General features: G+C 64.6%; 1 protein-coding gene across 2 annotated transcripts in view; it reads left to right on the plus strand.

The window, feature by feature from the left end:
- Window positions 1-18,651, plus strand: part of ANKMY1 (ankyrin repeat and MYND domain containing 1) — a 51,935-nt gene extending 33,284 nt beyond the window's left edge. The window contains exons 15-16 of one of the 2 annotated variants that reach the window (XM_066280928.1): window positions 277-437; window positions 18,502-18,651. In XM_066280928.1, the coding sequence (XP_066137025.1) occupies window positions 277-437; window positions 18,502-18,632 (292 nt within the window). In that variant the 3' untranslated portion in view covers window positions 18,633-18,651. Of the gene's footprint in view, window positions 1-276; window positions 438-1,344; window positions 1,417-18,501 lie in introns of those variants that run through there. The other variant, XM_066280929.1, reaches the window with a different exon arrangement.
- The last annotated feature ends 476 nt before the right edge of the window (window positions 18,652-19,127 follow it).

The following is a 19,127-nucleotide window of genomic DNA, read 5'->3' on the forward strand; positions in this document are numbered from 1 at the left end:
GGGAGCCTGCTGAAGCCAGGCTCGCCCCACGGCCCTGGGTGCCCCACCCCGCGCTGTGGCACGTGGGGGTCCCCACAGTGCACCCTCGCCGGCACCCTGGGCACGGTGCTTGTTTTCTGTGCTGAACAAATGACCCTGTGCTAGGTGGACATCCCCAGACGGGACTGGAGGTCTCTGTCCACGTGCCAAGGACAGGGGGATGGTCCCGCGGCCCGAGGGGGTGGGTGGGCGGCACAGGTGGGGGCTCTGCCTCACGGCCGCGTGCCCCTCCCCCAGGCTTCCCTTCTTCAAGTTCTGCTACCAGTGCGGCCGCTCCGTCGGGGTCCGTCTGCTGCCCTGCAGCCGCTGCTACGGCATCCTGACCTGCAGCAAGAGCTGCAAGACCAAGGCCTGGGCCGAGTCCCACAGCCGGGACTGCAGCTCCCTGCTGGCCCTCCGTGAGTCCCGGGACACCGCTGCCGAGGGTGCGGGCGCTGGCTGGCGGGGCGGCTGGGCACGGTCCCCTCCTTCCCTGGTCCCCCTGCGACCCGGGCCGCTTCCCACAGGTCCCCCGTGGGCCTGCCGTGGGACAGGGAGACCTTTGTCCATCTGTGGTGGACGCCATGCCCCATGTGTCCATGGCTCCCCAGGTGGGCCTGCCTGGGGACTCCACTAAACACCTGGGCTCCCTGGTGGGTACGGGCTCCCCTGGACCACGGTCACTTGACCTCGCAGCTGCTACGGGAAGGTCCCCCCCTGACCCCCTCTCAGGTGCGTCTGGAAGTATGGAGGTTAGCCAATGTCTGCTCTGGTCCCCTCCCGTCCTGCTGGGGTGACCAGAGGGGACCCACGCGGGGCAGTGGGAGCCAGGCTGGGCGTGGCGAGGTGCCTGTCCTTGCACACAGCGGGCTGTAACCCTGCCCTGGGCTGTGCCCCAGAATCCGCGCCTCCCTGGGCTCTGTCCCTCCCTCGCTGTCACCTCCATTTCCTGGTCTGTAAATTGGGGCTGTTAGCAATTAGCCCCACAGCGGGGTGCACGCCGGGCCTGCTCACAGCTCAGGGGCCCAGGCCGGGGGGCCGGGGGCTGGGAGGCCCCCTCTTTGAGGAGCAGTCCAGCCTGCTCAACCTTGTAGCCACCGCGCGTCACACAGAGGGAGGGCTGCCTGTGCTCCTGGTCCCGAGGGCCCTTGCCACCCACTGGGGCTGCGCAGGGAGCCTAGCCGGGCACACAGGGCGCGGGCGCTCTGTTCGGGTGGGTGGCGAGGGCGGGAGGGGCACGCTGGCTCTGGGTCTGGGCTCCTGCGCCCGCCTGCGTCTCCACCTCCTGGAGGTGCCCAGGCCCCTCACGGCCCCCCTCTCTGCCAGTTCCCAGCTCGGGGGCCTGCCTGGAGGAAGAGAGTGTGCGGGCGGAAGGAGCCCAGTGAGGGAGCCCGCTCCACGCCGATGCCGGGAGCCTCACCCGCCGGCACCTGGGTCCGCCTGGGGCTGCGGGAAGCCTGGGCCTGCGGGGCTGTGGCAACGTCCCCCTCCTGACCTCGCAATAAAGTGGCCCCACTGGGCGTGTTTTCCATGTCTGTGCCGCTGTGCCGTATACCAGCAAGCCCAGAGCTCCTGAGGGGCGTCGGTCTCGTCTCCGCGGAGGCCTGGCCTCTTCGGGCAGGTGAGGGTCAGGACTGGAGCGGAGGTTATGCCCGCAGCTGTGTCTGTGCTCTGGGGACGGGTGGGGGCCTCCCAGGAGCCCCCAGCCTCCACTCTCCTGCTCAGAGGGGACGGATGGGGGAGTGTGTCTCACTCAGGGTCCTCCCGTGGCCCCAGGGCGTTGCCTGCGTGTGCCAGGAGGGGGGGATCCGAGGATGTGAAGTCGGGACTGGGGTATTCCTGAGCCAGGATCACCCCATGGGGAGGTGGGCGTGTGCAGTGGCCCGTTTTCCTGGAGGGAGGCTGGAAGTGGGCGGTGGTGAGGGAGGGGCGGCCTGTCCTCAGGCACTCACCTGGGGAGCAGGAAGGAAGCAGGGGGCTTGCCCTGAGACAGGGTGGTGGGGGCAGGTGGGGTGGGGCTGGGGGGCACTGACGGAGCGTGTGGGGGCCGCCAGGCTGGCTCCGTGCTGCACCCACGGTGTCGCCTGGTTTCCTCGGGCTCTTATCAAAGACGGGGCTCCCTGTCTCGGCGACGCCCCTGTGGGGGTGTGGAAGCCTCCAGGCGGAGGGGACAAGCACCCTGTCACGCTCTGGAGCTTGGCGGCTCTGTCCCCTGGCCCCATCCCGTGACCTTGGGGAGTGGACTCCCGGCAGGGAAGGGCCTCCCCGGTGAGGGGCCGGTGGGACGTAAGCCCCGAGGAGAGTGTGGTGGCTCCCGCGGCATCTGCCCACAGGGAGAGCACCGGACGAGCCCTGTGGACTGGACCCACGTTCACGGGCAAAGGCAGGAGCGATGAACAGCGTTTATTCCAACACCCCGGGATCCCCCCTGGCCGGCAGCCCCGCGTGTCCTTCCAGCCCCGTCTGTCCATGCAGACACACACAGTCACACACGTGCACACACATCTTCACAGGCACACATACACTCACACACGTGCACACACATCTTCACAGGCACACACACACTCACACATCTGCACACACACACACGTGCACACACATCTTCACAGGCACACATACACTCACACACGTGCACACACATCTTCACAGGCACACACACTCACACATCTGCACACACATCTTCACAGGCACACACACTCACACATCTGCACACACATCTTCACAGACACACACACTCACACATGTGCACACACATCTTCACAGGCACACACACACACGTGCACACACATCTTCACAGGCACACACACTCACACATCTGCACACACATCTTCACAGGCACACACACACACGTGCACACACATCTTCACAGGCACACACACTCACACATCTGCACACACATCTTCACAGGCACACTCACACATCTGCACACACATCTTCACAGGCACACACACACATCTGCACACACATCTTCACAGGCACACACACACTCACACACGTGCACACACATCTTCACAGGCACACACACACACATCTTCACAGGCACACATACACTCACACACGTGCACACACATCTTCACAGGCACACACACACTCACACATCTGCACACACATCTTCACAGGCACACACACACACGTGCACACACATCTTCACAGGCACACACACACACGTGCACACACATCTTCACAGGCACACACACTCACACATCTGCACACACATCTTCACAGACACACTCACACACATGCACACACATCTTCACAGGCACACACACATGTGCACACACATCTTCACAGGCACACAAACTCACACATGTGCACACACATCTTCACACACACAGTCACACATGTGCACACATCTTCACAGGCACACACACTCACACACCTGCACACACATCTTCACAGGCACACACATGTGCACACACTTCACATGCACTCACATGTGCACACACATCACAGACACAGTAACACACGTGCACACACATCTTCACAGACACACACTCACGTGCACACACATCTTCACAGGCACACACACAGTCACACACGTGCCCACACATCTTCACAGGCACACACACACGTGCCCACACATCTTCACAGATACACACACACACACGTGCACACTTACACACGCGCACTGGAATGTGGAGGCAGGGTCTGTTTTAAACTAAGCCACGGACATCTTTCTTTGTGTTATTTCTCTGTGATGTCATTTCCTGCAGACGACACTCTGTGCTGTGTGCCGGGGTTGCTGCTGTTAGAACAGCCGAGGGGAAGAGTTGACCCCCTGACCGCCTGACCCCCTGATCTCCCGCCCTCAGGTGAGCGTCCCGAGCACGTTCTCCCGGCTCGATCTGCGCACGGAGCACGCGTTTGCCTGTGTGCCTTCTCGTGTCCCCACTGACTTTAATGAAAACAGCGGTCCGTTCTGTGGCCTCGATCCGCCCGCCCCACGTCTCCGGCGCCCTGTCCCCTGGCGGGCGTCTGCCAGTGCCGCCTTGATGGCGTCCACGCTGCTCAGTCCTTCCCGCGTCAACGGGCCGCCCACGCCTGGGCCCACGCGGCCCCCGGCAGAGGTCACAGAGGCTGACTTTTCACACTTAGGAGTCTTCCCCCTTCCTGTGCGCTCCCAGGAGGGGGTGGCGGGGTCTCCCTGGCCTGCACGTGCTCAGGAGGACGGCTTCTCGGGCTCCCGAGGGAGGAACCGTGGACGTTCACTCACGGGTGGCACTTGTTTCCCGGTCCCTGGTGTTTGGGGGTTTGGCTCCGACTTGCACGAGTCCCCTGAGGCCCCGCACCCTGCCCACCGCTGGGGGCGCAGTGGGGGGACCTCCCCATCTGATGGCTGCAGGGGACTCTGTTCTGTGGTCACTGCGTCGCCCCGACCTTTAGGGTCTGGTTTGCTGGGGAACCCCGGGGAGCTGCCCCGGACGCCATCACGCAGGACGCGTCCAGCTTCTACCGATCTTCCTGCATTCTTGTTTCGCCTGTGACTCTGTCAGCAGCCTCGAATTAATTTCCGTGGGAGGTGTGAGGGCCCCGGCCAGCATGTCCCTAGCAGTGGGGGCGGGGCGGTCACTGCAGGTGCGCTCTGGGGGCCCAGGCCGTCTCTCCCGCCTTTCCCTGTCCCCGCGGGACCCACCTCCACGGCTGGGGACCCTCTCGCTGCCATCCACACTCACTCGGATGAGACACGTGCTGCTGGACCTGGTCCGTCTCGTCGGGCTGGAGACCCGGCGGGCACGTCCGAGGGTGGTTTCGGGGCAGCTGTTGGGTTGCTGTGCTCGGGTTTGACAGCTTTGCTCACGTAGGATCGCCGTCCACGGCTCTCGCCTTCTCGCCTCAGTTCCAGTCCCTTCAGGAAGTCCGCTCGGCTTCCAGAACCTCCCGCCGCCTCCACCCCTGCGCTCCGCTCTGTCCTGCGCCCCCCGGGGGCCAGTGCCGCAGAGGCCAGCCCACGCCGCTCCTGCGTCCTCACGCGGGCCGGCCCGCGCCGCTCCTGCGTCCTCACGCGGGCCGGCCCATGCTCCTGCGTCCTCACGCGGGCCGGCCCGCGCCGCTCCTGCGTCCACACGCGGGCCGGCCCATGCTCCTGCGTCCTCACGCGGGCCGGCCCATGCTCCTGCGTCCACACGCGGGCCGGCCCACCGACGTCCTTGCTGCTCGGGCCGGTCCTTCACCACCCGCCACGTGATGCCCCTTGTGCCCGGCTGTGCCCGCACCTGCCTGGAGTGCTCTGTCCTTCTGTGCCCAGATGGATGCTGCCCCGTCCTCTCCCCTCTGGGTTCACCTGTGTGGTGAGCTTGCCCTCTGACCGCCATGCTCTGGGCACCCAGCGTGCCACAGAGGACAGCGTGACGGGAACCCCAGCCTAAGGGGAGACCGGCTGTTTGTGGAAGGACAAGTGCCAGCCCCTGAAGGCAGAGTGGGTCCCCGACACCTCCCACGGGGTCACACTGCGGGTGACCTGGTGACGGCAGCCGCGTCCCTGTCCTGCGTCTGGTGGCCGGCTCCGGGCTTGGCAGACACGGGGTCCCAGCCGTTTCTGCGTCTGTGGCTCTTTCTTTGTCCTTCCCGGGCCCACAGGCTGCCGCTGTGTGGTGCTGGGTGACAGTGGCAGGTGGCAGGCCACCCTGTGACTTCTGGGGAATGCTCGCAGCCACCAACGTCTCAAAGGACAGGCAGTCCATCTTCCAGTTGTCACGGTAACGTCCATCATTCCGGCCCAACTCTTGAGCTTTCTTCCTTGGACTACGTGGTCCCGTTGACCTGTCTGCTCTGCCGACCGGGTGACCCTGTGCGGTCCTGCTCGTGAGCTGACGTGTCCGCGCCTGCTTGGCCCGCGGCCCCTCGCCCTCTCCACCGCCCCTCCCCCGGCCACGCTGCTTCTCAGGAGGGGAAGTTGCCTCTGTGTTCAGAATGTCCCGGAAACGGCATTCTCTCTGCGTCCTTTCTGGTCGCCATGGCGCCTCAGGTCCCTGCTCTGTCCCAAGCTCTGTGCCAGCACCCTGTGGTCCACAGTGGGGGCTCCGTGCAGTCTGTCCCCTCTCACGGTGCCGTCCACGAGACGGGCTGAAGCAGGGCTGCAGCCTGGCCACTGGCCGCCCCCCAGGACCTGGTACCGCGGGAGCCTGGCCTGGCCTCCGCACTCGGGGACAGCTGGGGTCGTAGCTGTCCCTGTGGTCATCTTTCCCCCTCACAGACCCAGTCATTCCTACCCAGAGGGTTTGGAGGCCTGGTACTGCCCACATGCTCGGAGCGAAAGGGGGCCTCCCCAGTCCCTGTCCTCGGGGCTCCTGCTGAGAACTGCTCCCTCTCTAGAAAGTTCTGTGACGCTGCTGAGGCCCTCTGCCTGCTTCTGCTCGCTGAGTGTGCGGCCATGCCCGAGGATGGCTGCCCTGGGGGGCCCCTGACCCAACTCCCTGGTCACAGCACACATTGGCCGCTTGGATGCCTGTGAACATAAGAGCTTTGGCCACATGGTCCCTGTGCAGGGGGAGTCCCACACCAGGCCCCCACCCTTAGTAGCCGGCAGGCCCCTTCTTCTGTGTGGGCTCCACGCACAGAGCCTTTGGGGACCTGGCCTTTTTGCGGCTGTTACTCACCTGCTGGAGGCTGGTGAGCGGTGAATGTGCCTTAGTCTCTGGGGAGAAGCATCCAGCCTGCTGTGCTGGGGCCACCAGGGCCGGGATGGAGGGGGGACCAGGGGAGGCTGTGAGCAGAAGAGGCGGTGGGGGGTGAGGTCGCAGAGAAGGGGTGCAGACCCGGTGACTCGTGAGAACCTGGACGCGCCGGGGGAGAGGCCGCTCTGGGTCTAAGTGGGGGTGGGCGTCAATTTGCTGAGGGAGAGCTGAGACTGACCCCCAGCCTCTCCCCACTCCCTGCCTCGCCGGCCCTTCCTCTGACTCGTCCTCCGGCCCACTCGTCCCCTGTGAGCCTCCTTCCCACCTTTGCTCACCTCCGGGATCCTCTTGACCACCCACCTGGACTCCCAGGGTGCTCTCCTCTTGACCACCCACCTGGACTCCCAGGGTGCTCTGAGGCTGGGAAGGAGGTGTCCTGCCCCCTGGCCCAGCCCCCCGAGGCCCACATGGGAGCAGCGAGCGGGGTGGACAGAGGTGGGACCGTGGAGGTGGGGGTCTTGCAGGAGGACAGCCGGCGACTTCAGAAAGACCGTGAAGGGCGGGACCGCTGTCCAGTGTGGATGGATGGGAGACGGGCGGGTGGGGAGAGAGAGCGAGGCCACCTCTCCCCGAGTCCCACCCCTGAGGGGTGGCCAGTAAGGTCAGGGCAGCTCTGGGGTCAGAGGCCCAGGGAGCCGGGGGTAGGGGACAGGGACGGCGGCGGAGGAGGCCGGGGCACGAGGAGCAGGTGTCGGTGTCAGGCTGGAACGCTGGGGAGGAGACGGACGGTCTGGAGTCGTCCAGCATCAGGGTTCCGCCTGGAAGCCCCGTTCTGTGCCCTCTGGAGGGACGGGTGGCCCCGCTCCGTGCCCTCTGGAGGGACGGGTGGCCCCGCTCCGTGCCCTCTGGAGGGACGGGTGGCGAGGGGGGTCAGTCGGAGCTCACAGGAACCACAGGGCAGGAGCCCGGGTGCCGTCCCACAGAGCAGAGCCCGCCCGCTCGCCCTGGGCGCCTAGAAGCTGGGCAGCAGCCGTCCCTGCCTCCGCTCTCCTCTGCCCACGGCTCTCGACTGACCGGGAGCCCGGGGAGGCCGCCTGTGGTTTGTGTTCCTGTTCACGGAGGGACCGCCCCCAACACGGAGGGACCGCCCCCAACACAGAGGGACCGCCCCCAACACGGAGGGACCGCCCCCAACACGGAGGGACCGCCCCCAACACGGAGGGACCGCCCCCAACATGGAGGGACCGCCCCCAACACGCAGGCCTCACGGCCCTGCCCAATCGGGGCCTGGCCTGGTGCGCTGTCGGAAACTAAAAAACAACAGGGTAACATGGGGACGCCGGCCGCTCACCACCCTGGTGGACCGCTGTCCACACCAGGCTGGGCTGACCCGACGTGGACCGGCACCGGTCCCACCTGTCGTCCTGCGCGTCACGTCTGTGCTCCCGCCTCTTCCCCTGGAAGACGCCGCGTCAGCAGGCAAGCGTTTTTCACGTGTGTGTTGGCCGCGGACGGCACGCAGTATGTGTCGTGTAGGCCGTGTGCAGACTCCATCCGTGCATCTCCCTCGGGGGACTTTGCCCGTTTTCTTCTACGGAACGGCTTCTTTTTGTAGCGAGTGGGAGCTTCTGGCGCGCCGTGCGTCCTGCAGGTCACGGCCTCTGTGGTCCTCCTCGGGCCTGACTGCCCAGGCTCTGTGGGGCCCCCTGGTGTCCTCTGTGGTCTGTGGTCCTGTGTCCTGGGGAAGCTGCGCCGTCCGCCTGTCATCTGTGCCGTCCCCACATTATTTTTAAAACTTTTTTTTTTAGATTTTATTTATTCATTTTTAGAGAGAAATAGAAGGGGGGGGAGGAGCAGGAAGCATCAACTCCTGTATGTGCCTTGATCTGGCAAGCCCAGGGTTTTGAACCGGCGACCTCAGCGTTCCAGGTCGATTCTTCATCCACTGCGCCACCACAGGCCAGGCCGTCCCCACATTTTGAGGCATCACTGTCCAGGTTCTCGGTCCTTCATTCGTCCGGAGTGTGTGTTTGGTTAAGAGCACGCGGTGGGGGCCATATTCTCCTTTCCCATGGGGCTTGCCCCGCGGCCTGACACCTTGTGTGTGTGCACTCTCTTCTCTCCAGTTCGCTGCTCTGTCCCTGGGGCTGCCACTGCCGGGTTCTCCTCTCCACGAGCCCCCCCCCCAGGGTCTTACAGCTCCTGTACTGTAGCCCCCCAGGGTCTTACAGCTCCTGTTCTGCAGCCCCCCCCAGGGTCTTACAGCTCCTGTTCTGCAGCCCCCCAGGGTCTTACAGCTCCTGTTCTGCAGCCCCCCCCAGGGTCTTACAGCTCCTGTTCTGCAGCCCCCCAGGGTCTTACAGCTCCTGTTCTGCGCCCCCCAGGGTCTTACAGCTCCTGTTCTGCGGCCCCCCCCCAGGGTCTTACAGCTCCTGTTCTGCAGCCCCCCAGGGTCTTACAGCTCCTGTTCTGCAGCCCCCCCCAGGGTCTTACAGCTCCTGTTCTGCAGCCCCCCAGGGTCTTACAGCTCCTGTTCTGCGCCCCCCAGGGTCTTACAGCTCCTGTTCTGCGGCCCCCCCCAGGGTCTTACAGCTCCTGTTCTGCGGCCCCCCCCCAGGGTCTTACAGCTCCTGTTCTGCAGCCCCCTCCCGTTCTTACAGCTCCTGTACTGCGGCCCCCCCAGGGTCTTACAGCTCCTGTTCTGCAGCCCCCCCCAGGGTCTTACAGCTCCTGTTCTGCAGGCCCCCCCAGGGTCTTACAGCTCCTGTACTGCAGGCCCCCCCTGGGTCTTACAGCTCCTGTTCTGCGGCCCCCCCAGGGTCTTACAGCTCCTGTTCTGCGGCCCCCCCAGGGTCTTACAGCTCCTGTTCTGCGGCCCCCCCCCCAGGGTCTTACAGCTCCTGTTCTGCGGCCCCCCCAGGGTCTTACAGCTCCTGTTCTGCAGGCCCCCCCAGGGTCTTACAGCTCCTCTACTGCAGGCCCCCCCAGGGTCTTACAGCTCCTGTACTGCAGGCCCCCCCCTGGGTCTTACAGCTCCTGTTCTGCGGCCCCCCCAGGGTCTTACAGCTCCTGTTCTGCGGCCCCCCCCAGGGTCTTACAGCTCCTGTTCTGCGGCCCCCCCAGGGTCTTACAGCTCCTGTTCTGCGGCCCCCCCAGGGTCTTACAGCTCCTGTTCTGCGGCCCCCCCCCAGGGTCTTACAGCTCCTGTTCTGCGGCCCCCTCCCGTTCTTACAGCTCCTGTTCTGCGGCCCCCCCCCAGGGTCTTACAGCTCCTGTACTGCAGCCCCCCCCCAGGGTCTTACAGCTCCTGTTCTGCGGCCCCCCCCAGGGTCTTACAGCTCCTGTTCTGCGGCCCCCCCCAGGGTCTTACAGCTCCTGTACTGCGGCCCCCCCCAGGGTCTTACAGCTCCTGTACTGCGGCCCCCCCAGGGTCTTACAGCTCCTGTACTGCGGCCCCCCCCAGGGTCTTACAGCTCCTGTTCTGCGGCCCCCTCCCGTTCTTACAGCTCCTGTACTGCGGCCCCCCCAGGGTCTTACAGCTCCTGTACTGCGGCCCCCCCAGGGTCTTACAGCTCCTGTTCTGCGGCCCCCCCCAGGGTCTTACAGCTCCTGTACTGCGGCCCCCCCAGGGTCTTACAGCTCCTGTACTGCGCCCCCCCCCAGGGTCTTACAGCTCCTGTTCTGCGGCCCCCTCCCGTTCTTACAGCTCCTGTACTGCGGCCCCCCCAGGGTCTTACAGCTCCTGTACTGCAGGCCCCCCCAGGGTCTTACAGCTCCTATTCTGCAGCCCCCCCCAGGATCTTACAGCTCCTGTTCTGCAGGCCCCCCCTGGGTCTTACAGCTCCTGTACTGCGGCCCCCCCAGGGTCTTACAGCTCCTGTTCTGCGCCCCCCCCAGGGTCTTACAGCTCCTGTTCTGCGGCCCCCCCCAGGGTCTTACAGCTCCTGTTCTGCGGCCCCCCCCAGGGTCTTACAGCTCCTGTTCTGTGCCCCCCCAGGGTCTTACAGCTCCTGTTCTGCGGCCCCCCCAGGGTCTTACAGCTCCTGTACTGCAGGCCCCCCCCAGGGTCTTACAGCTCCTGTACTGCAGCCCCCCCAGGGTCCTACAGCTCCTGTTCTGCGCCCCCCTGTTCTTACAGCTCCTGCAACCCCCCCCCAGGGTCTTACAGCTCCTGTTCTGCATGCCCCCCCAGGGTCTTACAGCTCCTGTTCTGCATGCCCCCCCCAGGGTCTTACAGCTCCTGTACTGCAGCCCCCCCAGGGTCTTACAGCTCCTGTTCTGCAGGGCCCCCCCCAGGGTCTTACAGCTCCTGTACTGCAGGGACCCCCCCAGGGTCTTACAGCTCCTGTACTGCAGCCCCCCCAGGGTCCTACAGCTCCTGTTCTGCGCCCCCCTGTTCTTACAGCTCCTGCAACCCCCCCCAGGGTCTTACATTTCCTGTTCTGCATGCCCCCCCAGGGTCTTACAGCTCCTGTACTGCAGCCCCCCCCAGGGTCTTACAGCTCCTGTACTGCAGCACCCCCAGGGTCTTACAGCTCCTGTTCTGCGGCCCCCCCAGGGTCTTACAGCTCCTGTACTGCAGCCCCCCCCAGGGTCTTACAGCTCCTGTTCTGCAGCCCCCCCCAGGGTCTTACAGCTCCTGTTCTGAAGCCCCCTCCCGTTCTTACAGCTCCTGTTCTGCAGCCCCCCCAGGGTCTTACAGCTCCTGTACTGCAGCCCCCCCCCAGGGTCTTACAGCTCCTGTTCTGCAGCCCCCTCCCGTTCTTACAGCTCCTGTTCTGCGCCCCCCTGTTCTTACAGCTCCTGCAACCCCCCCCAGGGTCTTACATTTCCTGTTCTGCATGCCCCCCCAGGGTCTTACAGCTCCTGTACTGCAGCCCCCCCAGGGTCTTACAGCTCCTGTACTGCAGCCCCCCCAGGGTCTTACAGCTCCTGTTCTGCAGGGCCCCCCCAGGGTCTTACAGCTCCTGTTCTGCAGGGCCCCCCAGGGTCTTACAACTCCTGTTCTGCGCCCCCCCCCCAGGGTCTTACAGCTCCTGTTCTGCGCCCCCCCCCAGGGTCTTACAGCTCCTGTTCTGCAGCTCCCCCCAGGGTCTTACAGTTCCTGTACTGCAGGCCCCCCAGGGTCTTACAGCTCCTGTTCTGCGCCCCCCCAGGGTCTTACAGCTCCAGTACTGCAGCCCCCCCCAGGGTCTTACAGCTCCTGTTCTGTAGCCCCCCCCCAGGGTCTTACAGCTCCTGTACTGCAGCCCCCCCCCAGGGTCTTACAGCTCCTGTTCTGCGCCCCCCCAGGGTCTTACAGCTCCAGTACTGCAGCCCCCCCCCCCAGGGTCTTACAGCTCCTGTTCTGTAGCCCCCCCCAGGGTCTTACAGCTCCAGTACTGCAGCCCCCCCCAGGGTCTTACAGCTCCTGTTCTGTAGCCCCCCCCAGGGTCTTACAGCTCCAGTACTGCAGCCCCCCCCAGGGTCTTACAGCTCTTGTTCTGTAGCCCCCCCCAGGGTCTTACAGCTCCAGTACTGCAGCCCCCCCCAGGGTCTTACAGCTCTTGTTCTGTAGCCCCCCCAGGGTCTTACAGCTCCAGTACTGCAGCCCCCCCCAGGGTCTTACAGCTCTTGTTCTGTAGCCCCCCCCCAGGGTCTTACAGCTCCAGTACTGCAGCCTCACCCCCCGTTCTTACAGCTCCTGTTCTGCGCCCCCCCAGGGTCTTACAGCTCCTGTACTGCAGCCCCCCCCCGTTCTTACAGCTCCTGTTCTGCGCCCCCCCAGGGTCTTACAGCTCCTGTACTGCAGCCCCCCCCAGGGTCTTACAGCTCCTGTTCTGCAGCCCCCCCCCCGTTCTTACAGCTCCTGTTCTGCGCCCCCCAGGGTCTTACAGCTCCTGTTCTGCAGCCCCCCCCCCGTTCTTACAGCTCCTGTTCTTCAGCTCCCCCCAGGGTCTTACAGCTCCTGTACTGCAGCCCCCCCAGGGTCTTACAGCTCCTGTTCTGCAGCCCCCCCCCGTTCTTACAGCTCCTGTTCTGCGCCCCCCAGGGTCTTACAGCTCCTGTTCTGCAGCCCCCCCCCGTTCTTACAGCTCCTGTTCTTCAGCTCCCCCCAGGGTCTTACAGCTCCTGTACTGTAGGCCCCCCCAGGGTCTTACAGCTCCAGTACTGCAGCCCCCCCCCCGTTCTTACAGCTCCTGTTCTGCGTCCCCCAGGGTCTTACAGCTCCTGTTCTGCGCCCCCCCAGGGTCTTACAGCTCCTGTTCTGCAGGCCCCCCCCAGGGTCTTACAGCTCCTGTACTGCAGGCCCCCCCCTGGGTCTTACAGCTCCTGTTCTGCGGCCCCCCCAGGGTCTTACAGCTCCTGTTCTGCGGCCCCCCCCCAGGGTCTTACAGCTCCTGTTCTGCGGCCCCCCCCCCAGGGTCTTACAGCTCCTGTTCTGCGGCCCCCCCAGGGTCTTACAGCTCCTGTTCTGCGGCCCCCCCAGGGTCTTACAGCTCCTGTTCTGCGGCCCCCCCCAGGGTCTTACAGCTCCTGTTCTGCGGCCCCCTCCCGTTCTTACAGCTCCTGTTCTGTGGCCCCCCCCAGGGTCTTACAGCTCCTGTACTGCGCCCCCCCCCCCCAGGGTCTTACAGCTCCTGTACTGCAGCCCCCCCAGGGTCTTACAGCTCCTGTTCTGCGGCCCCCCCCAGGGTCTTACAGCTCCTGTACTGCGGCCCCCCCAGGGTCTTACAGCTCCTGTACTGCGGCCCCCCCCAGGGTCTTACAGCTCCTGTTCTGCGGCCCCCTCCCGTTCTTACAGCTCCTGTTCTGCGGCCCCCTCCCGTTCTTACAGCTCCTGTACTGCAGGCCCCCCCAGGGTCTTACAGCTCCTGTACTGCAGGCCCCCCCAGGATCTTACAGCTCCTGTTCTGCAGCCCCCCCCAGGATCTTACAGCTCCTGTACTGCGGCCCCCCCAGGGTCTTACAGCTCCTGTTCTGCGCCCCCCCAGGGTCTTACAGCTCCTGTTCTGCGGCCCCCCCCAGGGTCTTACAGCTCCTGTTCTGCGGCCCCCCCCAGGGTCTTACAGCTCCTGTTCTGTGCCCCCCCAGGGTCTTACAGCTCCTGTTCTGCGCCCCCCCCAGGGTCTTACAGCTCCTGTACTGCAGGCCCCCCCCAGGGTCTTACAGCTCCTGTACTGCAGCCCCCCCAGGGTCCTACAGCTCCTGTTCTGCGCCCCCCTGTTCTTACAGCTCCTGCAACCCCCCCCAGGGTCTTACAGCTCCTGTTCTGCATGCCCCCCCAGGGTCTTACAGCTCCTGTTCTGCATGCCCCCCCCAGGGTCTTACAGCTCCTGTACTGCAGCCCCCCCAGGGTCTTACAGCTCCTGTTCTGCAGGGCCCCCCCAGGGTCTTACAGCTCCTGTACTGCAGGGATCCCCCCAGGGTCTTACAGCTCCTGTACTGCAGCCCCCCCAGGGTCCTACAGCTCCTGTTCTGCGCCCCCCTGTTCTTACAGCTCCTGCAACCCCCCCCCAGGGTCTTACATTTCCTGTTCTGCATGCCCCCCCAGGGTCTTACAGCTCCTGTACTGCAGCCCCCCCAGGGTCTTACAGCTCCTGTACTGCAGCACCCCCAGGGTCTTACAGCTCCTGTTCTGCGGCCCCCCCAGGGTCTTACAGCTCCTGTTCTGCAGCCCCCCCCAGGGTCTTACAGCTCCTGTTCTGCAGCCCCCCCCAGGGTCTTACAGCTCCTGTTCTGAAGCCCCCTCCCGTTCTTACAGCTCCTGTTCTGCAGCCCCCCCAGGGTCTTACAGCTCCTGTACTGCAGCCCCCCCCCAGGGTCTTACAGCTCCTGTTCTGCAGCCCCCTCCCGTTCTTACAGCTCCTGTTCTGCGCCCCCCTGTTCTTACAGCTCCTGCAACCCCCCCCAGGGTCTTACATTTCCTGTTCTGCATGCCCCCCCAGGGTCTTACAGCTCCTGTACTGCAGCCCCCCCAGGGTCTTACAGCTCCTGTACTGCAGCCCCCCCAGGGTCTTACAGCTCCTGTTCTGCAGGGCCCCCCCAGGGTCTTACAGCTCCTGTTCTGCAGGGCCCCCCCAGGGTCTTACAGCTCCTGTTCTGCGCCCCCCCCCAGGGTCTTACAGCTCCTGTTCTGCGCCCCCCCCCGGGTCTTACAGCTCCTGTTCTGCAGCTCCCCCCAGGGTCTTACAGTTCCTGTACTGCAGGCCCCCCAGGGTCTTACAGCTCCTGTTCTGCGCCCCCCCCAGGGTCTTACAGCTCCAGTACTGCAGCCCCCCCCAGGGTCTTACAGCTCCTGTTCTGTAGCCCCCCCCCCCAGGGTCTTACAGCTCCTGTACTGTAGCCCCCCCTCGTTCTTACAGCTCCTGTTCTGCGCCCCCCCAGGGTCTTACAGCTCCTGTACTGCAGCCCCCCCAGGGTCTTACAGCTCCTGTTCTGCAGCCCCCCCCCCCGTTCTTACAGCTCCTGTTCTGCGCCCCCCAGGGTCTTACAGCTCCTGTTCTGCAGCCCCCCCCCCGTTCTTACAGCTCCTGTTCTTCAGCTCCCCCCAGGGTCTTACAGCTCCTGTACTGCAGCCCCCCCAGGGTCTTACAGCTCCTGTTCTGCGCCCCCAGGGTCTTACAGCTCCTGTTCTGCAGCCCCCCCCGTTCTTACAGCTCCTGTTCTTCAGCTCCCCCCAGGGTCTTACAGCTCCTGTACTGTAGGCCCCCCCAGGGTCTTACAGCTCCAGTACTGCAGCCCCCCCCCGTTCTTACAGCTCCTGTTCTGCGCCCCCCAGGGTCTTACAGCTCCTGTTCTGCGCCCCCCCAGGGTCTTACAGCTCCTGTTCTGCGCCCCCCCAGGGTCTTACAGCTCCTGTTCTGCAGCTCCCCCCAGGGTCTTACAGCTCCTGTTCTGCGCCCCCCCAGGGTCTTACAGCTCCTGTTCTGTGCCCCCCAGGGTCTTACAGCTCCAGTACTGCAGCCCCCCCCAGGGTCTTATAGCTCCAGTACTGCAGCCCCCCCCCAGGGTCTTACAGCTCCAGTACTGCAGCCCCCCCCCAGGGTCTTACAGCTCCTGTTCTGTAGCCCCCCCAGGGTCTTACAGCTCCAGTACTGCAGCCCCCCCCAGGGTCTTACAGCTCCAGTACTGCAGCCCCCCCCAGGGTCTTACAGCTCCTGTTCTGTAGCCCCCCCAGGGTCTTACAGCTCCAGTACTGCAGCCCCCCCCAGGGTCTTACAGCTCCTGTTCTGCAGCTCCCCCCAGGGTCTTACAGTTCCTGTACTGCAGGCCCCCCCGGGTCTTACAGCTCCTGTTCTGCGCCCCCCCCAGGGTCTTACAGCTCCAGTACTGCAGCCCCCCCCAGGGTCTTACAGCTCCTGTTCTGTAGCCCCCCCCCCAGGGTCTTACAGCTCCTGTACTGCAGCCCCCCCTCGTTCTTACAGCTCCTGTTCTGCGCCCCCCCAGGGTCTTACAGCTCCTGTACTGCAGCCCCCCCAGGGTCTTACAGCTCCTGTTCTGCAGTCCCCCCCCCCGTTCTTACAGCTCCTGTTCTGCGCCCCCCAGGGTCTTACAGCTCCTGTTCTGCAGCCCCCCCCCCCGTTCTTACAGCTCCTGTTCTTCAGCTCCCCCCAGGGTCTTACAGCTCCTGTACTGCAGCCCCCCCAGGGTCTTACAGCTCCTGTTCTGCGCCCCCCAGGGTCTTACAGCTCCTGTTCTGCAGCCCCCCCCGTTCTTACAGCTCCTGTTCTTCAGCTCCCCCCAGGGTCTTACAGCTCCTGTACTGTAGGCCCCCCCAGGGTCTTACAGCTCCAGTACTGCAGCCCCCCCCCCGTTCTTACAGCTCCTGTTCTGCGCCCCCCAGGGTCTTACAGCTCCTGTTCTGCGCCCCCCCAGGGTCTTACAGCTCCTGTTCTGCGCCCCCCCCAGGGTCTTACAGCTCCTGTTCTGCAGCTCCCCCCAGGGTCTTACAGCTCCTGTTCTGCGCCCCCCCAGGGTCTTACAGCTCCTGTTCTGTGCCCCCCAGGGTCTTACAGCTCCAGTACTGCAGCCCCCCCCAGGGTCTTACAGCTCCAGTACTGCAGCCCCCCCCAGGGTCTTACAGCTCCAGTACTGCAGCCCCCCCCAGGGTCTTACAGCTCCTGTTCTGTAGCCCCCCCAGGGTCTTACAGCTCCAGTACTGCAGCCCCCCCCAGGGTCTTACAGCTCCAGTACTGCAGCCCCCCCCAGGGTCTTACAGTTCCTGTTCTGTAGCCCCCCCAGGGTCTTACAGCTCCAGTACTGCAGCCCCCCCCCAGGGTCTTACAGCTCCTGTTCTGTAGCCCCCCCCCCCAGGGTCTTACAGCTCCTGTACTGCAGCCCCCCCGGGTCTTACAGCTCCTGTTCTGTAGCCCCCCCCCAGGGTCTTACAGCTCCAGTACTGCAGCCCCCACCCAGGGTCTTACAGTTCCTGTTCTGCAGCCCCCCCCGTTCTTACAGCTCCTGTTCTGCTCCCCCCCAGGATCTTACAGCTCCTGTTCTGCAGCCCCCCCCCCCGTTCTTACAGCTCCTGTTCTGTGGGGTGGGGGGGTCTGCACCTTAGCTCCACTCGGTGCTGCAGCTAAGCTTCTTTTTCTGTAAAACCAGACTAAGTCTCGCCCTGTGGTTTCGATCTCAGGTGTTCCCACAGCTGCCCTCCCTCTCAGGCCCGGGGTCAGATCCCAGTGGGCTCTCTCCCCCCCTGACTGGAACTGTGATTTGTGGTCCTGTCACGGGTGTGTTAGCCGGCCCCCGAGGGGCTCAATGCCGCCACCGTGTGCTCGGTGAGCCCAGGGCTCCATCTGGCACCTGCTTCTGCCCTTGTCAGCTGAGGACCAGCGGAGGCGGTTCTTCTGTGCAGTCCCAGCAGCAGGAGGACCAGTGTCCCTCCACAGTGCCCAGGCCACACGGACATCAGCTCTGTGCCTGCTCCACCCTTTCCGCTCACCTGCAGCGCCTGAGGGGGTATTTCTGCATCTGACATCCCCCCCCCATTCACTGAGGCCCCCCAGGCCCCCGTGGGATTTACTCCCTGGACCTCAGGCAGCGGCTGAGTTTGTAAGATGCTTTGGTTTTGACCAGCACCTCGACGTGCGTGCAGGGAAGGGGTCCCTTCCGCCGAGTGCCCCGCCCTCTTCTACTCGAGGCTCCCTAGCGCCCCTCCCTGTCTACGTGTGGACAGCGCTCTGGCTCCTGGTCCTCGCTATGGGTTTCAGGTTTCTCTGCTTCCCCAGGTCGGGAACGGGAGTGGGTTTATGCTGGAAGCTGGGAGGTCCCTGTTCCACAGCTGCAGGCCACTCAAAGGTGGTGGAAACCTTTAGCTCACCCGAGGTTCCACTTTGGGCTTGAGGGGTCCCTCGAGGAGAGGTCTGTCGGTGCAGGGCGGGAGGAGGGCCAGCAGGGGCTGCCGGGATCCCATCCTCCGGTGCCCTCACCTCTCCTAGACCGTCCCGATCTTTGGTGGCCCTGACATGCAACTTGCCATCCATCCTGGTTTCCAGCAGGGAGACAGACCCCTGGTCCTCCCCTTCCCTCGGCTCACTGGGGACAAGGGATTGGGGGGAACCAGCTCTCCCTCCTGGACTCAAGCTAATGCTTGGATTGCAAACGTCATCCCCGGACAGAGGTTACCCAGGTGGAGGCGTGTTGCCACCTGGAGGGGAGCAGAGAGCCTTCCTGTGGGTTTGCACCTGTGCGCACAGGCGTGTCTGAGTGTGTGCACACCCACACGTGAGCCCGCCTGCGGTAGGACGTCTGTGGCCTCCTGGACTCCGGCAAGGAGTATCGGGGACCAAGGGCGGGCAGGGCTCGGGAGCTCGGGGACAGTCTGAGGCCTGGGAGCTTCCTGTGCCGGGTGCCCGCCCCACCTGTGCCCTCCCTTCTCCAACAGGGAGAACGTATTTGCCTCTGTTCACGGCGGTCCAGGGGCCCCTGAAGCATCTGAACAGGTGCCAGCAGCCTGTGATCGTGGCGTCACCGTGCCGGCAGAAGCCGAAGTACTCCAGCTACAACCAGGAGTGAGCAGTGGCCATCCGGCCGCCCCGAGGCTGAGCGGGCCCAGACTGCTCCGTGCCCAGGGAGGGGGAGGTGCTGGGCCGCCAGCACTGAACACCCAGGGCTCTCTGAGGGAGGCGGGCACACAGCCGCTGCTCTGCAGGTGTCCCGGAGGCCTCAGGAGCCTCAGTGGCTCCCCCGTGAAGCCCCCTTCCTCCCCCTGGGGTGGGGGGGCATGCTGCCCGCTCCACACTCGGGGCCCCCAGGCTCCTGGTTGCCTGGCCTCAGCACTCCAAATCCCAGAGGCGAGAGGCTTTGCTGAGTATCTGCAGGGCTGTGATGCCCAAATAAAACGACCCTTCAGTGGCTCGTGGGTCTGTGTTGGCAGCCGACCTCTGGTTGAGAACCCGGGCCCTGCATAGAGTGGCACCCTGGGGACATGGGGACAGGGCTGGTGGTTTCACCGAGGACCATGCAGGACTCTCCTTGGGGAGGCAGGGTGGCTGGGCCAGGGGCCCCACT

Source organism: Saccopteryx bilineata, chromosome 5 (genome assembly GCF_036850765.1).
Source record: "Saccopteryx bilineata isolate mSacBil1 chromosome 5, mSacBil1_pri_phased_curated, whole genome shotgun sequence".
NCBI lineage: Eukaryota > Metazoa > Chordata > Mammalia > Chiroptera > Emballonuridae > Saccopteryx > Saccopteryx bilineata.